This window comes from Chiloscyllium plagiosum, unplaced genomic scaffold, assembly GCF_037043375.1.
Source record: "Chiloscyllium plagiosum isolate Xiang-an unplaced genomic scaffold, Cpla_swu_hap1 HiC_scaffold_53X, whole genome shotgun sequence".
In the NCBI taxonomy this organism is placed as follows: domain Eukaryota; kingdom Metazoa; phylum Chordata; class Chondrichthyes; order Orectolobiformes; family Hemiscylliidae; genus Chiloscyllium; species Chiloscyllium plagiosum.
The window spans coordinates 26,413,205-26,435,961 of record NW_028270191.1 but is presented as its reverse complement, the minus strand read 5'-3'; the positions used below and the strand labels follow the sequence as shown (position 1 = coordinate 26,435,961).

Here is a 22,757-nt window from a genome sequence, read left to right as displayed (position 1 = left end):
GCTACTGGTTCAACAACATAGGTGTGACCACGAATGTCTGGCTGTTTGATTACTGAGGTTCAGGATCCCAAATATCTGGGGCCTTTTGGTTAAAGGTGGGAAGGGCCTGTATGAACTTGGTGAAGATATACATAAGTATGCGAACATGCTGCTGGGTTTAAAAACCATAACATCCATTGTAATGATTTCTGGAGCTCTCTTGGCAATTAGGGATTTTGTGCTGGGGTGAAGTCACTTCCCTGCTTTGGCCAAAGTCCACCTCTCTCAATTTCAAGAGTAGTCATCAATATCAGCTACAATCCCACGCAATGGGTTATAACCAGCTACCTATTGTTGAACAAGACGTTAATACAATTTCATTCCAAATGGGTACTGGGGGATTTTACAAATTCATGAGAATGCTGTTTACCCCTGCCAGCTTCATGTATGTGATGGACAAAGCGTTGGTAACCTTAATTTCCAGTCACCTCTTGTGTGTTTGTACATACTCATCTTTGCACATGACATTCAAAGAGCCCTTGACAGACTAGACACCATCTTAGCCTGCTAGTCAAAGTTCAACTTGAAAGTTTGACCAGAGAAATGCCAACTTTTCCTGACAAAAGTACAGTATCTTGTGCACTTCATTACTAAAGAAGGTGAGTATGATGATGAGTACATCCGAGAGATATAGAGGTGGCCCAATCTAAGATGAAGAGGGAATTGCACAAGTTCTTTGGTCTAGCTTTTTACGTTGAGGTTATGTGCTCTACACCACACTTCATGATTTGCTGAGGAAATCCAAGAATACTGAAAGAATGGTGGAAAAGAATGTACAAGGTGCAGTAGTGAATGAAGCATTTTCGGGACTTTTTCTGTTCCATCAAACTGAAGCTTGTCTTATCACCTATCTTCAGCTATTCAGATTTCCATCTCTCTTTTATGCTGGAAACAAACACCAGTTTATTTGGTCTACTGTTGCTGTCACAGATTCAAGGGTAGAAGGAATGATTACTGGTTATCACTTACACCAGAGCGTCCAATTGAACAAGAGGAATATGCAAAATCACTTCAGAATGAAACTCGAACTGCTAACTTTGAGATGAGCTATTTTCCAGAGTTCATGACATTATGATTGGTGCAGCATTTTAAATGTTTATAGACATCAACTCACGTGGCTACTTTTAAATATCTACTAAGTTAACGCGCAACTGCTGGTGAACTCTGCACACGCCAATTGTCGTGTCACTGCATGGCTTCTGCTTAAGAAGCTGTTGCTGTGCACAGATCTTGAAGGTCCACAGAGGAGGAAGAAAATGTAGAGGGAATATTGATCCTAGTAACACCATAGTTTGGTCAGTGCAGTCATCTTTTCTGTTGCTTAGTATCCTGTTTGATCATGAACTGGTACCAACGCTTAAAATTTGAGAATGTCAGGAAGGATGAGTTGCTTCACCTCACTCTTCTTGTAATGAACCAACTGATAGAGGATACTATCCCTTCCCTGATCCTTTTGAGGAAGAAAGGTGGAAAACTGCGAATCTCTGATTACCAGGCACTCAACACAAAGGATGCCTACCCTCCACCTACGATTAAGGAAGCATAACAAATTCTTAAAAAGTGCAAAGTATTTCTGCAGCCTCGATTTGTCCCATGGTTATAACCAGCTACCTATTGTTGAACAAGACGTTAATACAATTTCATTCCAAATGGGTACTGGGGGATTTTACAAATTCATGAGAATGCTGTTTACCCCTGCCAGCTTCATGTATGTGATGGACAAAGCGTTGGTAACCTTAATTTCCAGTCACCTCTTGTGTGTTTGTACATACTCATCTTTGCACATGACATTCAAAGAGCCCTTGACAGACTAGACACCATCTTAGCCTGCTAGTCAAAGTTCAACTTGAAAGTTTGACCAGAGAAATGCCAACTTTTCCTGACAAAAGTACAGTATCTTGTGCACTTCATTACTAAAGAAGGTGAGTATGATGATGAGTACATCCGAGAGATATAGAGGTGGCCCAATCTAAGATGAAGAGGGAATTGCACAAGTTCTTTGGTCTAGCTTTTTACGTTGAGGTTATGTGCTCTACACCACACTTCATGATTTGCTGAGGAAATCCAAGAATACTGAAAGAATGGTGGAAAAGAATGTACAAGGTGCAGTAGTGAATGAAGCATTTTCGGGACTTTTTCTGTTCCATCAAACTGAAGCTTGTCTTATCACCTATCTTCAGCTATTCAGATTTCCATCTCTCTTTTATGCTGGAAACAAACACCAGTTTATTTGGTCTACTGTTGCTGTCACAGATTCAAGGGTAGAAGGAATGATTACTGGTTATCACTTACACCAGAGCGTCCAATTGAACAAGAGGAATATGCAAAATCACTTCAGAATGAAACTCGAACTGCTAACTTTGAGATGAGCTATTTTCCAGAGTTCATGACATTATGATTGGTGCAGCATTTTAAATGTTTATAGACATCAACTCACGTGGCTACTTTTAAATATCTACTAAGTTGGAAGCAACAGAGACCCAATGGGCTACTGAACTCGATCTGTTCCAATTCCAGATTCCAGACAAAAGTAATGTACTTGCTGATATCCTTGATCAGAAGACTGACCATGGGAGGGAACCCACTCATTGAAAGGGGCTGTGGCAGTTGCTGTGTCCATTGCCCAGGTGAAAGACAGCATTCTGACCCTATTCTTTGTGACATTCGGACTGAGTCACTGGAATGTCACCAATGCACTTATGTGAGATCAAAACCAGGTCAAATCAGATCCAAATCATCCATGTCGCCAATTAGAAGTTTACATTCAAAGCCCATTATGGGCAGTGTGAACCATCAAAATTGAGTTAGGGTAGTGGTGGAGGTAAGAGAAAGCATAACGGACTAAATCACAATACAGATGCTGGTGTTGGGTGCACAAATTAATCTGGCACAGCTGGTTTTGAATGATTAATGCCCTGTTAGTGGGCAAGGTGGCCTAGGAAAGAACACTGCTGTTGATTGCCCTTCATTCCACCAGATTTGGAGAATCCTGTGAGGCACTACAGATGGTGCTTCACCAGTGCTTTGCTTCAAAATTCCTGCTGTTGTACATCCAAGTCTCTGACGTAAATAGAAGAATGGGAATCACTGCTGCCTGATTAAACAATGACATTCTTCTCCAGTTTGGGATCCTGGTCCTCGGATCCTCTTTTCCTCCATTAGATTAGATTAGATTACATACAGCGTGGAAACAGGCCCTTCAGCCCAACAAGTCCACACTGACCCTCTGAAGAGTAACCCACCCAGTCCCATTCCCCTCTGACTAATGCACCTAACACTACGGGCAATTTAGTATGGCCAATTCACCTGACCTGCACATCTTTGGAATGTGGGAGGAAACCGGAGCACCCGGGGAAACCCACGCAGACACTCGGAGGATGTGCAAACTCCACACAGTCAGTCGCCCGAGGCTGGAATTGAACCTGGGACCCTGGTGCTTAAGGCTAAGCTGGTGCATTGGAGGTGTTGATAAATTATCTCTCCCAGTGGGTGACAAACCCTTTCCAGAATCACTGCAGTTAATGTCCATCAAGAGGCACAACAGTCATGATTTCCTTTATACAGAAAATTCAAGAAACACCGCAAATCCCTGGCCTTTGTCAACTGTGAAGGCTTCCTGAAAATTGCTCTCAGGTTTGGCGGTCCTCATAGAAAATTTGTCTTGCACTGAAGGTCTGGAAATGTAAGGGCATTTCTAATCAGCTCCAACATTCCAATCCTCTCTCCCCCCATTTAAGATCAATAGTGAAATATTAGAAAATATGAACTGTTTATCTTTTCTTAGGAAGGTAGAATCCCTAATGTGCAGAAAGAGATCATTCAGCCCATCGAGTCTGTACCAGTCTTCCAAAGAGTATCTCACTTAAATCAAATCCCCAACCCTATCCCCAATGGCCAATCCACCTAACCTGTACATATTCAGACCATGGGAGGAAACCAGGACACTCAGTGGAAACCCATGCAGACATGGGAGAATGTGCAAACTCTACAGACAGTTGCCCAAGACTGGAATTGAACTGAGGTCCCTAGTGCTGTGAGGGAGCAGTGCTAACCACTGAGCCACCATGCCACCCAAATATCTTTTCAATAAAGGCAGATTGTGGCACTATCAGTAGTTGTTATTTTAAAAAGATTGAAGCTGTAACATTTTATCAGTGTTTATCTTCAATCAGTTTATACACACAAAATATATACATGCAAGAAAACAGCTGTCATATGCACCTTTGAAATGTCCACACCTTTTATTTTCCTGATCCATTTATGTGTAATATTCACACTCCAAGTGCTTGAAGTCACTTTTACTTTTTGTTGTCGATGACAGATGTACTGTTAGTTCTATTATTCTACAGTAAATTACACCTCTATAGCAACAGCTAATCCATAGATGAGATGAAATCTCCTTTGTGTATTTTGTTGCCAAGGGGAGATGGAACTCTGGTCCTGTATGCTCATCAATTGGGCTAAGACTAGGTGCTTATGAGAGCACTTACACGTTGCTGTGATACTCACCTTCCTCGTTCAAAAAGACCTTATTGAACCGTAGTCCACTGGGCTCTTTGCCCACATACTGGTGAACATAATCAGTGTTGAACTCATTAACTGCAATGGCATACTCCAATGGCTTTATGCAGGATTGTAAACAGAAGGGGATTTTGGTGTCTCCAACAGAGTGTCTGTGGAGAGAGGGATAAAACAAAATAACCATCTTCAGATAACTACATGAAGCAATCGGTTTTATTTTTACACACTACAAACACCATTACAACTGGTTTGGCTTTAATTCTGATTTTGCCCAGGTTCTAGTTGCAATAGTGACGTGGTAAAATTCTTTTAGGTCAGATTGTATTCAGTGAGTCATTTTGTACCACCCAGATGATGAATAATTTAAAGAGCTTCATAACACTTGGGCACCAACAGTGCTTCAAGAATAATACCCTGCATCAGCTTCTCAAAGGCAAGGGCTGGGTTAATAAATGCTGGCCTTGCCAGGAATAACAGGAAAATTGATTTAAGTAAACACATCAATTATGAATGCAGCCATGGACAAAGTGGTCATATATGGCATGGGTAAATTCAGTGGACTGTACCATTAACAATTCAGCTGCCCATATAGTGTTCACACAATCCTCAAGTAGGATTCCTGTTAACCATTGTGTTTTTATTGAGGTGGTTTGAATGGGGAGACCATCCCTCTGCCAAAACTTTTCTTCTCTGAAAACAGGTCTTCAACCCTTGTTCCCCTTCCCGAGGGGATACAGCAAGAAGACTTGCTATTTACAGATAAGATATATCAGGACTGTCCCATTTGCAGTGCGATGACCTCCAGTTTATGTGATGGTGAGTTTAAAACTTACCTCTGTCCATCTACGGTACACAGAGACACCCCCCATAGATCCGGGCTGAACTTTGCCAGCTGTGGGATATAGTCTGCAACCTGTGAATGATACAATTGCTTTTAAGCCTGGGTATAGGAGACTTTAAAACAACAACAGCAACCTATATTTATATAATGCCTTTAATGGAGAAACACATTCCCAAAGTGCTAAATAGAGCAATATGGAAAACAGATACTTAGCCAAAGTCAGAGATAATAGAAGATATCAAAGGCTTGGTCAAACAGCTACATTTCAAAGACAGTCTTAAACTTCAAAGTTTGTGCGAAGATTTGGTGCACCCGTTTGTGCTCGGGTGCTCGTTGTTGTGGTTCTGTTCGCCGAGCTGGAAGTTTTTGTTGCAAACGTTTCGTCCCCTGGCTAGGCGACATCATCAGTGCTTGGGAGCCTCCTGCGAAGCGCTTCTTTGATGTTTCCTCTGGTGTTTATAGTGGTCTGTCCCTGCCGCTTCCGGTTGTCAGTTTCAGCTGTCCGCTGTAGTGGTTGGTATATTGGGTCCAGGTCGATGTGTTTGTTGATGGAGTTTGTGGATGAATGCCATGCCTCTAGGAATTTCCTGACTGTTCTCTGTCTGGCTTGCCCTATGATAGTAGTGTTGTCCCAGTCGAATTCATGTTGCTTGTTGTCTGCGGACAACACTACTATCATAGGGCAAGCCAGACAGAGAACAGCCAGGGAATTCCTAGAGGCATGGCATTCATCCACAAACTCCATCAACAAACACATCGACCTGGACCCAATATACCAACCACTACAGCGGACAGCTGAAACTGACAACCGGAAGTGGCAGGGACAGACCACTATAAACACCGGAGGAAACATCAAAGAAGCGCTTCGCAGGAGGCTCCCAAGCACTGATAATGTCGCCTAGCCATGAGACGAAACGTTTACAACAAAAACTTCCAGCTCGGCGAACAGAACCACAACAACAGTCTTAAAATGTGGAGTGGGTGTTTGTGTAACTTAGAGGATTTCAGAGCTTGAGGTCCAATTGGTTGTAGGTGAAATTGCTATGTCATAAAAGATCATAGAATTAGAGTATTCAAGAATGTAATAATAACCTGAAGTTAAATCCACAAGTAGGGAGCATTTAGCCATGATTTAGCATACCTTCTCACCATGTGGGATAATCACCTAATACCAGAACCAAATTTGATGTCAATTGATGTTGGACCCCATTGACATAAATTGTAGTCAAAATCACCTGCTTACACTCTCCAAGGAATTCTGCAATTATCTACAACACACTGTAAATCTAATTTTTCATGCCTTACCTTACCAGAGGTCTTCTTTCTTGCATTCTCATAAAGCCGGTTTATGTGTGAGGAAAATACTTCAAAGTCGGGAATGACAAATTTTTTCCTGAAGGCCTGGGTAAGCAGTACAATGTTACTCCCAAAGACCCTTAACCAGAAAGACAATTGGTGAAAACAATCAGCACAGCTGACCCGTATGGTGTAGAACAACAAAGGTGCATTCACATTTCAAATTCAGAGTCAGCACAAAGAAGTAATTACTTCACTCCAGTGCCAAAGGTAGCGTAAAAGCACCTCAAAGATAAAATCTCTATTTTTACTCTCTAAATGCTGTCAATCATAAAGCTACATTCTTATTCAACAGTAAAGATATGATAGTGAATCATAATTTCAATAGATGTCATTCCACTTTGTACCATCTCCAGCATCCTGAATAAACCCGTGAATGCAGTGACCTAGTTCCTTCAATTATCAAAATCATGCTTGTTGAGATCCAAGAGCAAGTAGAAACAACTTTAATTGAAGTAAAACTCCTAATATGTTTTTAGTTAACTAATTTAGCGGTTGACTATAGTAGCTATAGGTTCAGTGCAATAATTGGAGAGAGTCTAAAGGATCTGGTAACTCCTGGGTCAATGTTTCGGTTAACTATTTTGCTCACCATTCCTTTTTCAAACATATCTAATTTTAAATCTCCTATGTGAACCACTTTATTTGCTTTGTTTCCTGAATGAGAAGCAAAAGCTGTGATTTCAGATAACTTTGTCCCTCAGGGTGTACAACTTCAGTCACCCAAGTAGGGTTACCAACTCTGGATACATTCCTTAAGGTTTCATTATTTGACTTTAAACTACCCCGGCACTCTACCAACCTTGCCATTGGTCCATCTTTCAAATGCACAGTTTTTCCATGCTAATTGGAAAGGGAAGAAAATTGTATTAATCTTGACTGTTCATGAAACAGCCTATCCCTCTGGCATGTTATATATTTTAATAAGTAATAAATGAAATGGTCAAAGAATACTTTATTAAAATAAAGTTCCATGAATTCTTTTTCTAGGTTGCTCGCAGCATAGAGTATTAGAGTCATAATAGCATAAGAGAAGCCCATTTTGACCCATCAAATTCTTGCTGTTCCTCTAAAGTAATCCATTCTGTAAGTTTATTTCCCTCAAGTGCCCCTTCAATTTCCTTTTCAATTCATGCCATCCTCTCTGCTTCCACTCGCCTGATGGGGACTATGTTCAAAGACATTACCACTCAATATATAAAAAGGTTCTTCCTCATGTCAACCCAGAAAAAAAAATCATGGAACTTTATTTTAATAAAGTATTCTTTGACCATTTCATTTATTACTTATTAAAATATATAACATGCCAGAGGGATAGGCTGTTTCATGAACAGTCAACATATTTTGCTCCAAGCCTGAATATGTATCCTCTAGTTTTTTTTTACTTTATCTAAACCACTCATCATTTTGTACACCTCTATTAGATCTCCCTTCAACTTCTTTGCTCAAAGTAAGCAGTATCCAGAAAATTAATCTTCAATTCCAGAAGATGTCAGGGTAATTTGGAGAGTGTTGAAAATCTACCACTCATTGTCAACCATCAGCACCTTTTCAGGACATGTGTTTTGCTAAAATAGTTTAAATACGTTCTTTGGTTTTTGCTGCAAGGAAAAGAATTTGTACTGCCCTCTGGAATAGATTCCTTCATTAAAAATGACTAGTTATGTTTGAAAAGGCTAAAGTCACAGATATATACAATTGCAAAACAATGTGCAGTGAAGTGTATCCATAAATGAATTCTGAGCCATTTTTTTATAGCTGGTTTATTTGCTACTATAAGAACCTGGCTGTCCTACAGAACAAGATTTGATTCCAATTATGACATCTAATGAGAAGATTAAATATAAACTCAGCCCTTGAAATATGAGCATCATGTGATAGGTTGATTTATAACCTTTCCAGCAACAGCAGGTCCAGGGCACTGGAGGGTCAGTACTATCATTTGAAGAATATCCTTGAGGCCTACATGTGCTCACTTAAACACATTGCAGCTCACACATTTGACAGGTCTTTGTGGTTGAAGCTGTTATAAACACCCTCTGTTAAGTACCTGATCAGAGACACCCAAGCACAAAGCTGTGTCGTTGCATTTCACTGAATATTTTAAAGCCCCTCACCTCACAAAATTAATGATGAGAAAATTGGAGGGGAAAAGGGACTAAAGGAAAAAAAAATCACACCAAGCATGATATACAAAATAAAGCTTACACTTAGGGTAGTTTTGTTGAACCCAAACACCACATCAAAACAAGATTGTGTGCCCTTGCAAAAAAAAACTAGCATTGCCAATAGAATTATATCCCAGTGCTATGGTTCAAACATGGAGTTGTGGGAAAGACCAGTATGGATTTAGGAGGTGTCAAGGATTGAGAGGAAAAGGATTTGGAAGGCTAAAGAATTTAAGGGTGTAACATTTGAGGAAAAGGGTGATGATTTGAAAAGAGAGAGGTACAATACTTAAAGAGAGGGAACTATCTATAATATCTGCTAGCAAGAGGGCCAGGAAGGTAAATTGGGTAGTCAACATTTAGTGGGAATAAGATCAATAAAGCAGGAGGTGCATCCAATGTATATCTTTTCCAGATTGGAGACAAGATGAGACTCCAGAAGCCTATCTTGGAAAAGACAAGATAGAACATGTTTCAGTGACAAATGTCTAAGCGGCTCATTTAAAGTGTTCATTTAAAAACATCTGTTCACCGTCTTGAGGGAGCTGTATGAAGCAGTGACACTAGTTCCATGGGTGAGATGTGCCTTTCAGATCTCTCCCAACTGACTGTTTTGCATATATCAGCCAAAACAGTGAGTGTCAGCATATTTTTTAACATAGGAAGGTCACAGACAATACACACACAAGGGCCTTCATGAGTGTATCAGGAGCACAACTGCCTACTTCATCCTTCGCCAGGAGGTTGAAACTGAGATCTACTAAGACCTTTACAATCCTTGTAATGAGTTTTACAGCTCCCTCAGCACGTTTAAATATTGAGGGCACATAAAATAAAGCAGGTGGCGAACATACCATTCTTCCTGACCACTCCTGAGCTGCCGTCATATTATGGGAGGGTAAGGGAGATAAGTTATGGGGTAGCCTGCCCAACCTTGGGCCTGCTGGTCCTTAAGATGCCAATAAATGGCCATTTAAGGACTTCAAACCATCTCCACTATAATAATACATGCTGCCGGGGAAGGCAAAAGGAAGATAGCCAGTTCATACCTTTCACAGCTTGGGCTGAAATGTGGAAAAGGTGGGGGGGGGGGGGGGGCGGGTGCAGTTTCCTCCTTTGGGGGGGAAATCTCCCACTTTGTGCCTCAAACCCTTACCTTTAACTCTAGGAGACATTTTCATCTTCTTGGGACTGCCTGTAGTCTTCACTGACCACTAGATTCTGGTGCCACTGGGACTACTCAGTAGCAGGCCAGTCAGATTGGCTGGCACTTCATGTCCCTTTGTTTCTATTATACAATATATTACGATAAAGTGCTAAGATGTTTAAGGAGTACATTGACATTTACTTTGAAAATATTTCACTATCCCACCCTATGTGCAAAGGGATAGTCAAAATTTCTGGTGTGGAATTCTGTAGGGAGCCAGTGATCCCTTTGAGCAAGCACCTTCTGCCAATCCCTGCAACTGAATAAATTACATATGTAGGGGCTTCTAGTTTCCCCTGGATTCAACATAAAAGAAAGATCAAGGAAGAAGTGCAGATGTTGGGTAAAACTGTCTCTCCAAATTCTGTTCAAGCTTTGCAGCCATACTTCACTCATCTCTATCCCACATTCCCCTTTTACTGGAATAATGTGCCTATCATATTATGATGTGGAGCGGCCAGTCAACCACCTGATAAAGGAGCAGCGCTCCGAACGCTGGTGCGTCCAAATAAACCTGTTGGACCATAATCTGGTGTTGTGTGAGTTTTAACCCCATCATATTAGCATTCCATTTTCTCCTGACTCAAATCAGACTTGTGTTGAGCTGACCTGTAAACACAGTATTAGATTAGATTAGATTCCCTACAGTGTGGAAACAGGCCGTTCGGCCCAACAAGTCCACACTGACCCTCCAAAGAGTAACCCACCCAGACCCATTTCCCTCTGACTAATGCACCTAACAGTACGGTACAATTTAGCGTGGCCAATTCACCTGATCTGCATATCTTTGGACTGTAGGAGGAAACCCACGCAGACACGGGGGAGAATGTGCAAACTCCACACAGACAGTCACCCGAGGCTGGGATTGGACCTGGGACCCTGGTGCTGGGAGGCAGCAATGCTAACCACTGAGCCCACAAAGCAATGTGCCAATGCTGATACAGCACTGCAAATATCACACACTCGCCAATCTCGGCACTACACTTGGTCAGTGTGGGCACTGAATCCATGACCTTGGCCTTATTAGCACCATGCTTTAACCATCTGAGCTAACCGACCAACGTATGTTGGTTTGAGAGTCGTGTGACCTGTTGCAATATCTAATATACAGTAATTGTATCTGCAGTCCTTAAATGAGATGCAGACCAGCTCGCATTACTGACCTACCAATTGACTGGTAAGCCCCAAAACTCCTCCCCATCGTTCATGACATTTTACAGCCATTGGTTGGCTCTTACTTACAATTTCTAAAAGTGTCTACACCTAAAATTTTAAAGCCGTTCAGCTCCCAAACAGTTTCTGTCTGTCTTCACTGGGGTTAGCTATGCTTTCGTTGTTAACATTTTTTTTTCTCTCAAAGCTAGTTCCTCGAATGTTTATTTTCTATCTTTCCTGCCTTAACTACACCAGGCCACTTTCTTTAGCAAGATTAAAATGTTAAAAAGCTCAAATTATTGAATTTGTATTTTTCCCTGAGCTGTTGGTGGGATTAGAGAATACAGTTTTGGGTTATCTGGAAACATTAGTCTCTTATAAAAAAAGTCTCCTTGGAAATAAAACAGAAGACTCAATGGGATAGGTTACTCATAGAAAAAGTGAGGACTGCAGATGCTGGAGATCAGAGTCAAGTCTGGTGCTGGAAAAGCACAGCAGGTCAGGCAGCATCCGAGGGGCAGGAAAGTCGACGTTATGGGCAATAGCCCTTTGTCAGGAATGAGGTTTGTGAGCCAAGGGGGTGGAGAGATAAATGAGAGAGAGGTGGGGCTGGGGGGAAGATAGCTGAGAGTGCGATAGGTAGATGGAGGTAGGGGTAATGGTGATAGGCGGAGGGGAGGGTGGAGCGAATAGGTGGGAAGGAAGATGGACAAGTCATGAGGGCAGTGCTGAGTTGGAAGGTTGGATCTGGGATGAGGTGGGGGGAGGGGAAGTGAGGAAACTGGTGAAATCCACATCGATGCCGTGTGGTTGGAGGGATGGGGTTCGAGGGCAGATGTGTGGGAAGTGGATGAGTTGCACTGGAGGGCATCATCAATCACATGAGGGGAAATTGCAGTCTTTGAAGAAGGAGGCCATCTGGTGTGTTCTGTGGTGGAACTGGTCCTCCTGGGAGCAGATGCGGTGGAGGTGGAGGAATTGGGAAGAAGGAGGCATTTTTACAGGAGGCAGGGTGGGTGGAGGTGTAGTCCAGGTAGCTGTGGGAGTTGGTGGGTTTGTAGAAAATGTCCATGTGGAGTCGGTCACCATTGATGGACATGGAAAGGTCCAGGAAGGAGAGGGAGGTGTCCAAGATGGTCCAGGTGAACTTAAGGTCCGGGTGGAATGTGTTGGTGAAGTTGATGAACTCATAGAGGCCACCAGAGCAAATTTAGACTTGGTCATGATTATGACATTTGAACAATTGGAGTTCTTTTGAGTGTGAATGGCTGTTTTGAAATCCACCTGTTGTGCAACCAACCAACTCCAAGAGTTCAGAACCCATCAACTCCCAATCCAGCTGCAACCAAAGGAAGAGTGAATGTCAGGAAAGGAGAGGAGGGGAGCTTTGTTTTTAAAATGAATGAATGACTTAGTAATGATAATGTGTAATAAATTAGTACTTTCTGAAGAGATGTCTGTCCAGGGTAATTCCACTTGAGGAACTCTGTACTGTTTGACGCAGAAGATCCATGCAGTATTTAAGCCGGGGGTCAGAGGTCAGCAGTCCTGTTGACTTCAGTGCCTGTAATTGGAAAAGAAAGGGCAAAAGTGAGATGATATTTGAATCAAATGACATGAACTGCAATGAGTTATCTGGAAGCAGAAATCATGTTTTGAAATTAGTGCTATTTCTTCAATGAATGACATCAATTTATCAGGATTTCAAAAGAAGATAAAATAAGAACAGCAATATTTTATTTCATTTTAGTTTTTGAAACTTTTTCAGGAAAAGTTCCCTTTTATCCCCCCTCACCAACTTTCTCTCTGCCTGCTCTCTTCTCTCCTGAAGGTGCTGACTTCTTGCTGGGGTAAGATTTCACCTGACATCTCATCCCAGGTATTCATCCTTCAGGAAAATAATCTGGATACTTGAATAATGATAGGCTATTCAACACTGCTGGACATCACAGCCATCTAATTCTCATCTGATTTCCATATGTGTGCACTTCAAGCAGAAGTTATTAGACAGCCATCAAGTGCAGTCATCCTGGCTAATTTATCTCTCTCCCAGAAAATTACTGTGCTCCTTCTGCCTCTTCAGCTGAGGTCAGTTAACTCAGCACATTTACTTTTAATAATTTGTTTTCATTACTTGTAATAAATATACATTTGAAGAGATTATAGAATGAGCTTAGATAGGAACAAGTACCTGTGGTACAGTGGTAGTGTCCCTGTCTCTGATCCAAGATGCCTGAGTTCAAGTTCCATTTGCTCTTGAGGTATGTCATAATGTTTATGAATAGGTTGATTAAAATGTATCTAGAAACAAATACCTGTTGCTACACAGCATTCTCAAACTGCAGTGTGAAAGAACAGTCACATTAAGTTCAAAGTCTTGTGTCATTCTTGTACACAGGGAGACAACAAGTCTGTTCCTTTAATGCCTGAGTCAATGACCGCACTCCCTGTTGTAGTATTAAGACATTCAGACCAGGTCAAATCATTTGTTTGTATTGAGTTGATACTAATAGTGTGGTTGCTACAATTACTCTCCAATTGCCTAAAGGAGAGCAAAACAAAATCAGCGTTCCTGGTTCTGATCACTATCCACTGGGTTCTATGGATTTGGAGGCATTAGATGGGAGCTTGCTATGATGACCATGCATAAAGAGTGATCACTTGGGTCAGGCTCTGTGTGTGACTAGCCCCCGTAGATCAAGCAGGTCCACTGCTTGACATGTTTGACTTCTATCTGACTAAGTCCTATTTATTTGAACAGGATTTTTCCAGACATGGAATATAATGTGGGAAAATGTGAGGTTTTTGAGAGGAAGAATAGAAAAACAATATTATTTAAAACAGAGAGAGAAAGACTGCAGAATTCTGATGTACAGAGGGATCGGAGTGTCCTTGTACATCACAAACGTTAGTATGCAGGTACAGCAAGTGGAATGCAAATGGAATGTTGACCTTTATTACTGGAGAGATGGGATGTAAAAGTAGGGAACTCTTGCTACAACTGTACAGGGCAATGGTGAGACCACACCTGGGATATTGTGTACAGTTTTGATCTTCTTACTTAAGAGGAGATATACTTGATTTGGAGGTAATTCAGAAAATGTTCACTGGACTGATGTTTAGGATAAAAGGGTTTGTATTATGAGGAAAGATTGACCAGGTTGGGCCTATGTCAGTTGAACTTTAGAAGAATGAGAGGTGATCTTATTAAAATGAAAAAGATTCTGTTGGAGCTTCGACACTGTGGATGCTGAGACGATGTTTCCCTATTGAGGGGTCTAGAGCTAGAGGACACAGTTTTGTAATAAAGGGTCTTCCAGTTACAAAGTAGTGAGGAGGAATTTCTTTAATGGGTTGTTAGTCTTTGGAGTTCTGTCCTACAGAGAACAGTGGACTGTGAGTCATTCCCTATACTCTAGCCCCCAATAACCACATGGACAAGACATAACAGTCCCGTGATTATGAATTTAAGCCCAGGTGAAAACAGAAGTGCATCCAGTCCTTTTTGAAAAACAAGAACAGCTTAATGTATGCACACCATTGAATGCTAATTACAGTCATTGAGTCATAGAGATCTACAGCATGGAAACAGACCCTTTGGTCCAACTCGTCCATGTTGACCACAGATCCCAACCCAAATCTAGTCCCACCTGCCAGCACCTAGCCCATATTCCTCCAAACCCATCCAAATGCCTTTTAAATGTTGTCATTGTACCAGCCTTCACCACTTCCTCTGGCAGCTCATTCCAGACACGTACCACCCTCTACATGAAAATTTGCCCCTCAGGTCTCTTTTATATCTTGCCCCTCTCACTCTAAACCTATGCCCTTTAGTTCTTGTTTCCCCCACCCCAGGGAAAGGACTTTGTCTAATTATCCTACTCATGCCCCTCATAATTTTATAAACTTCTATAAGGTCACCCCCTCAGCCTCCGATGCACCAGAGGAAACAGCCCCAGCCTATTCAACCTCTCCCTATAGCTCAAACCCTCCAACCCTGGCAACATCCTTGTAAATCATTTCTGAACCCTTTCAAGTTTCACAACATCTTTCCGATAGGAAGGAGACCAGAATTGCACACAATTTTCCAAAAGTGGCCTAACCAATGTCCTGTACAGCCGCAACATGACCTCCAAACTCCTGTACTCAATACTCTGACCAATAAAGGAAAGCATACCAAACGCCTTCTTCGCTATCCTATCGATCTGCAACTCTACTTTCAAGGAGCTATGAACCTGCACTGCAAGGTCTCTTTCTTCAGCAGCACTCCCCAGGACCTTACCATTAAGTGTACAAATCCTGCTAAGATTTGCTTTTCCAAAATGCAGCACCTTGCATTTATCAAGATTAAACTCCATCTGCCACTCCTCAACCCATTGGACAATCTGATTGAGATCCTGTTGTAATCTGAGGTAACCTTCTTCGTTGTCCACCACACCTCCAATTTTGCAAACTTGCTAACTATACCTCTTATGCTCACATCCAAATCATTTATATAAATGACGAAAAGTAGTGGATCCAGCACCGATCCTTGTGGCACTCCACTGGTCACAAGCCTCCAGTCTGAAAAACAACCCTCCACCACCACCCTCTGTCTTCTACATTTGAGCCAGTTCTGTATCCAAGTGGCTAGTTCTCCCTGTATTCCATGAGATCTAACCTTGCTAACCAGTCTCCCATGGGGAACTCTGTCAAAGCCTTACTGAAGTCCATATAGATTACATCCACTGCTCTGCCCTCATCAATCCTCTTTGTTACTTCCTCAAAAATCTCAATCAAATTTGTGAGACATGATTTCCTGTGCACAAAGCCATGTTGACTATCCCTAATCAGTCCTTGCCTTTCCAAATACATGTACATCCTGTCCCTCAGGATTCCCTCCAACAACTTGCCCACCACTGACGTCAGGCTCACCAGTCTATAGTTCCCTGGCTTGTCCTTACCATCTTTCTTAAACAGTGGCACCACATTAGCGAACCTCCAGTCTTCTGGCACCTCACCTGTGACTATCAGTGATACAAATATCTCAGCAAGGGCCCCAGTAATCACTTCCCTAGCTTCCCACAGAGTTCGAAGGTACACTTGATCAGGTCCTGGGGATTTATCCACCTTTAACCATTTCAAGACATCCAGCACTTCCTCCTCTGTAATATGGACATTTTTCAAGATGTCACCATCTATTTCCCTCCAGTCTATATCTTTCATATCCTTTTCCACATTAAATACTGATGCAAAATATTCATTCAGTATCTCCCCCATCTCCTGCGGCTCCACACAAAGGCCGCCTTGCTGATCTTTGAGGGGCCTTATTGTCTCCGTTGTTACCCTTATGTCCTTAATGTATTTGTAAAAACCCTTTGGATTCTCCTTAACTCTATTTGCCAAATCTATCTCATGTCCCCTTTTTGCCCTCCTGATTTCCTTCCTAAGTATACTCCTACTGCCTTTATACTCTTCTAAGGATTCACTTGATCTATCTTGTCTATACATATGCTTCCTTCTTTTTCTTAACTAAACCCTCAATTTCTTTAGTCATCCAGCATTCCCTACACCTACCAGCCTTTCCTTTCACCCTAATAGGAATATACTGTCACTGGACTCTCGTTATCTCATTTCTGAAGGCTTCCCATTTTCCAGCCGTCCCTTTACCTGCGAACATCTGTGCCCAATCAGCTTTTGAAAGTTCTTGCCTAATACCATCAAAATTAGCCTTCCTCCAATTTAGAACTTCAACTTTTAGATCTGGTCTATCCTTTTCCATCACTATTTTAAAACTAATAGAATTATGGTCACTGGCCCCAAAGTGCTCCCCCACTGACACCTCAGTCACCTGCTCTGCCTTATTTCCCAAGAGTAGGTCATGTTTTGCACCTTCTCTAGTAGGTACATCCACATACTGAATCAGAAAATTTTCTTGTACATTTGTACACTTAACAAATTCCTCTCCATCTAAACCATTAACACAGGCAGTCTCAGTCTATGTTTGGAAAGGTAAAATCCCCACCCTATTATTCTTACAGATAACTGAGACGTCCTTCCAAACTTGTTTCTCAATTTCCTGCTGACTATTAGGGGGTCCATAATACAATTCCAATAAGGTGATCATCCCTTTCTTATTTCTCAGTTCAACCCAAATAACTTCCCTGCTTGTATTACCGGGAATATCCTCCCTCAGTAAAGCTGTAATGCTGTCTCTTACCAAAAATGCCACTCCCCCTCCTCTCTTGCCTTCCTTTCTGTCCTTCCTGTAGCATTTGTATCCTAGAACATTAAGCTGGCAGTCCTGCCCATCCCTGAGCCATGTTTCTGTAATTGCTATGATATCCCAGTCCCGTATTCCTAACCATGCCCTGAGTTCATCTGCCTTCCCTGTTAGGCCTCTTGCAGTGAAATAAATGCAGTTTAATTTATCAGTCCTACCTTGTTCTCTGCTTTGTCCCTGCCTGCCCTGACTGTTTGACTCACTTCCCACCTGTACCAGTCTCAGATTGACCTCTTTCCTCACTATCTCCCTGGGTTCCTCCCCCCCCCCCCCCCACCCCCCACCTTACTAGTTTAAATCCTCCCAAGCAGCTCTAGCAAATCTCCCTGCCAGTATATTAGTCCCCTTCCAATTTAGGTGCAATCCATCCTTCTTGTACAGGTCACTTCTACCCCAGAACTGATTCCAATGATCCAAAAATGTGAATCCTTCTCCCATACACCAGCTCCTCAGGCATGCATTCATCTGCTCTATCCTCCTATTCCTACCCTCACTAACTCACACTGTGAGTAATCCAGATATTACTACTCTCGAAGACCTCCTTTTCAAATTCCTGCCTAACTCTCTATATTTCCCTTCAGAATCTCATCCTTTTCCCTTCCTATGTCGTTGGTTCTAATGTGTACAATGACCTCTTGCTGGGTCCTCTCCCCCTTGAGAACATTCTGCACCCTCTCTGAGACATCCTTGATCCTGGTACCAGGGAGGCACACACTATTCTGATTTTTCGCTGCCGGTCACAGAAACGTCTGTCTGTGCCTCGGACTAGAGAGTTCCCTAACACAATTGATCTCTTGGAACTCAACGTATCCCTCGTTGCATTAGAGCCAGTCTCAATACCAGAAACTTGGCTTTTCGTGCTACATTCCCCTGAAAATCCATCACCCCCTACATTTTCCAAAACAGCATACTTGTTTGAAATGGGATAGCCACAGAAGACTCCTGCATTACCTGCCTACCTCTCTTACCTTTTCTGTAGTTAACCGCATCTAAGCAACTTTTCTCCCCTCCTATAACTGCCATCCATCACACCCCCTTGCTCTTGTAAATTCCTCATTGCCTCTCACTGTCTCTCCAACTGATCCATTCGATCTGATAGGATTTGCAACCAACGGCATTTATTGTAGATATAATCCACAGTAACATGTAAACTCTCCCTAAACTCCCACATCCAACAAGAAGAGCACTACTAAAGACCATTTTTGCTTCTTCCAATCTGCAGACCCAGAAAATAGCACTGTCTTATTCCTCTACAAAACACTGCTCCAGGCTAACTTAATACTTATGGCTTACATATTTAAGTTTAATCAAGAGACGTATCTCAATAAAACCTATAAGCAAGAAAGAACCCACTCTACTCACTGGTTTGCATTGTGTAAATGTTTGCTCAGTGTTGGCTTCCTGCTGTGTTACTGCTCTGTATAGTATCTGTGTTTAAATAATTTCATCAAAACAAAGAGCCTATCTTATACTCAGGAGGACTCAGATATCTTTGTTTTCCCACCACCAAGTTATCACATCTAATTGGACCTTTGACACTGCAAATTTGAGAAAATCCAGCAGCCTTTTTATATTTAATGACATGTTCCAATACTCGAGTTGATTGCTGTTGATGAGAAGTTGAGCATTAAATTGGGAAGGAGCAGATTTACAAAAGAGTTAATGGTCAATATATTACTTTCAGGAGATTTTGACTATTTGTATCCAGGATTATGGGAGAAATATTCTTGCAGGAGTTGAGCCTTCAGGAGAGAATGAGAAAAGGAGATAACCAGAGAGGAAAACAAAACAGAGCAGCATTTAATTCAAACATACTTTATTTGCCACACACTCCATTCCCTGATTAAAGAAGAAGCCCTGTAGGTGCTTCTACTGCACTTGGTAAAACAGAATACATCTCTGGAGGGCACCTTTCCTTTCAGTGAATGTCAGTCTGCAGATCCACAGTGTCATGTCCAGCTGGTGGTTTAACCTGAGGGTCAAGGTTGAGAAGGTGGGACCTTCATGGTGCCACTCGGCTGGCACAGGCATTGAACCCCCACTGTAGCCCTTACTCTGTATCACAAACCGGCTATTCAGCTAACCGACCTCCACTGTAGGCATAGTGCAGTTTTTAACCAATGTCAAGTCTAGATTCTGATTTTCATAACTTCACTCTGCCATTCATTCCAAAAATATCCAGCCATTACCATTGAGAAAGCGCAGTAGATCGACCAAAAACTGTAGGTCTGCTATTTGCTGCTGCAATTTTGGCCCTTTAGCAAGTACAGTACATGAGACTGTTCCGATATGCCTTACTCCTTGTGCATAGGGTTCTTCATTCCACGCTTTCTGCTGTCACCAGTCCCTGACAAGTCTCCCAGCACACAGAACACATTGGAAATTCAGAAACTAACTCAATCCACCCTCCATTTGCTGCAGCTGTTGGAGCGCCTGGCATTGCAAGGCAGTAGCGATCAGGTTGTAAAATAGACTATGTTAACCAGTACCCAGAGAAAAGTGTCATTAATCAAATAGATTTCAAAATGATCTTGATGTCTGAGAAGAATGTCATAGATTGCAAATAGCGCTTGGAATAAAGATTTACAGTGAGACACAAGAGCTTTTCATTAAAAAAAAGTGACTGTCCAAAGAACTGAGATCTGAATAAGCATGGTCTGATATCTTATAATTAAAGCTGTGCAGCAAAGGTCAGACATAAGCAGCGTAACAAAGGACAATAAATGTGGCTTTGTGTGAGAAGGCGAGGCAGGTTTGCCCCTTTGCTGTGCATTTGCTTACACTGATAAACTTGGGGATCGGAATCTGTTCATGTCCTTCGGTGATTGTGTAGAAAAGCATGTCTTCCAGTCCTGGCATCAGGCCCGGTTTGTGCTTCCTCCTGAGGACAGACAAGCGCAGTAAGAGGGACGATAGATCACATTTCAACAGAGACTGATTAGAAGCTGACCTGATTGGGCAGTCAACTGGATCTGTCCAACAGCAACCTGTAGAAGCATTGTTTTGTCTGCAAACTGTATCACTGGCCATCAACCCAGACTATTGGTCAGTAAAAATAGGCTGATCATTTTATGCTGGCGGTTTCATTTCCTTTACAGAGCACCCTAGTTCACACCTTGGCATTCAATTTGATTTTACAATCAGATTAAAATAGTGTACGAAGGAACTTTATTTTACACGTTCACCATCCAGATTAAGATGAACAACAGCAAGTAACATTTAAATAGCACATGGTAAAGATTTCACGATGTTCATCACAGAGGATCCTAAGCAGTAATGGAAGAGTTAAGAGAGATGATTGAGGCAGTAGCTTTGGAGGAGATTTTTGAAGGTTCAAGCGAGGTATCAAGAACTTGCATTTATTGCCTTCAGGATTCCCAAAGTGCCTCACATCTAATTTCTGGCTTAAGTGCAGTTACTGAGGTGATGTAGGCAAGCACAATGGTTAATTTGCAGACAGCAAGATTCCACAAACAAGTAAGAGGAATAACCAGTTAATATATTGATGATGACATTTGAAGGATGCGTGGTATCCAGGATGCACTCCGTTGCTTGTCTTTGAAGAGTGCCAAGGATCTTTCACAATTATTGGAGCTACTGATTACTGCTTTGATTGAACTTTTTGCCCAAAGGTGAATAAGCAATAATTACTTTAGGAGAATTTTCCAGAATGTAGGGCCAGAATAGCTGAAGATAGAGTATAGGTAGGTCAGTGCAGAGGAGGGCAGAATCAAAACAGAACATGTGAACATATAGCTGGAGAAGACAACTGAGGCAGAATGAGGTGAGGCCAGAGAGGGAATTGTAAATAAACCATTTTAATGGGGACATGGAATCAAAAGAGGTCAACAAGGATGGAATAATAGGAGAACGAGATACATAGACAGCAGAGTTTGAAGAGTTACAGAATCACAGAGTTGTTATAGTACAGAAGAGGGCAATTTATCCCATTACGGCTGTACCAGCTCTCCAAATGAACAATTCATTTAGTGCCATTCTCCCACTTTCTCTCCATAATCCCGCACTTTCTTCTTTTTGCAATAATCATCTAATTCCCTTTCCAAAGATTCAACTGAACTTGTCTCCACTACACTCTCTGCTACTGCATTCCACACCTTAAGCACTTTTGCTTCTTTTACCAATGACTTTAAATCCATGCTCCCTCATTTTTAATCCTTTCATGAATGGGAACAGTTTCTCCCTATCTCCTCTCATGATTTTGAATACCTTTGATTTTGCATAGCACTCCTTTTGTCTTTGGAGGCTTTGAGCACTCTCATCATCTGTTCCATTCGCTCTTTCTCCCTCTTTGTCAACAACCTTCATTTTCCAGCCCTGTTCAGTTCTGAAGAGGAGTCATGGGACTCAAAACATTAACGCTGCTCCTCTCCACAAATGCTGGCACATTTTTTCCACCACTGTTTTATTTCAAAATAACCTTCTTGGTCTTGTACTCTATGCCCCTATTCATAAAACCTAGGATACTATATGCTTTATTAATCATGCTCTCAACTTGCACGGTGGCTCAGTGGTTAGCGCTGCTGCCTCACAGCACCAGGGACCAGGGTTCAATTCCCATCTTGGGCAACTGTATGTGTGGAGATTGCACATTTTCCCTATGTCTGCGTGGGTTTCCTCCGGGTGCTCCGGTTTCCTCCCACAATCCAAAGATGTGCAGGTTAGGTGAATTGGCCATGCTAAATTGCCCGTAGTGTTGGGGTAAATGTAGGGGAATGTGTATGGGTGGGTTGCTCTTCGGAGGGTTGGTGTGGACTTGTTGGGCCGAAGGGCCTATTTCCACACTGTAGGGAATCTAAACTTGCCATGCAACCTTCAGTGACATACACATGTAACCCAGGTTCTTCTGCTCCTGCACTCCAAACAGAATTGTGTCATTCACTTGTCCACCCACTGCACCAACATGTCCATATCCATTTGAAGTTCTACATTATTTTCCTCAAAGTTCATGGCACTTATAAATTTTGTATCATCTGCAAATTTAGAAATTGTGCCATGTGAATCAAGATCCAGGTCATTAATATAACAGGAAATGTCAGAATCCTTATACTGACCACTAGGAACCCTCATCCAGCCTGAAAAACATTCATTAACCACAACTCAGTTTCTTATCAGTCGGCCAGTTTCATATCCATGTTGCTGCTCTCCTTTTCATAAGGTATAATATTGCTCACAAGTCTGTGTGGCACT

General features: G+C 42.0%; 1 protein-coding gene across 1 annotated transcript in view; it reads right to left on the bottom strand.

Annotated features, from left to right (window-relative positions):
• LOC122543211 (glutaminase liver isoform, mitochondrial-like) overlaps positions 1 to 22,757 on the bottom strand; it is a 62,863-nt gene that overhangs the window by 31,925 nt on the left and 8,181 nt on the right. Inside the window, exons 2-6 of the mRNA XM_043681684.2 lie at positions 20,331 to 20,430; positions 12,730 to 12,851; positions 6,707 to 6,836; positions 5,394 to 5,473; positions 4,549 to 4,712 (exon numbers count right to left, since the gene is read on the bottom strand). Coding sequence (XP_043537619.2) covers positions 4,549 to 4,712; positions 5,394 to 5,473; positions 6,707 to 6,836; positions 12,730 to 12,851; positions 20,331 to 20,430 — 596 coding nt within the window. The remainder of the gene's footprint in view (positions 1 to 4,548; positions 4,713 to 5,393; positions 5,474 to 6,706; positions 6,837 to 12,729; positions 12,852 to 20,330; positions 20,431 to 22,757) is intronic.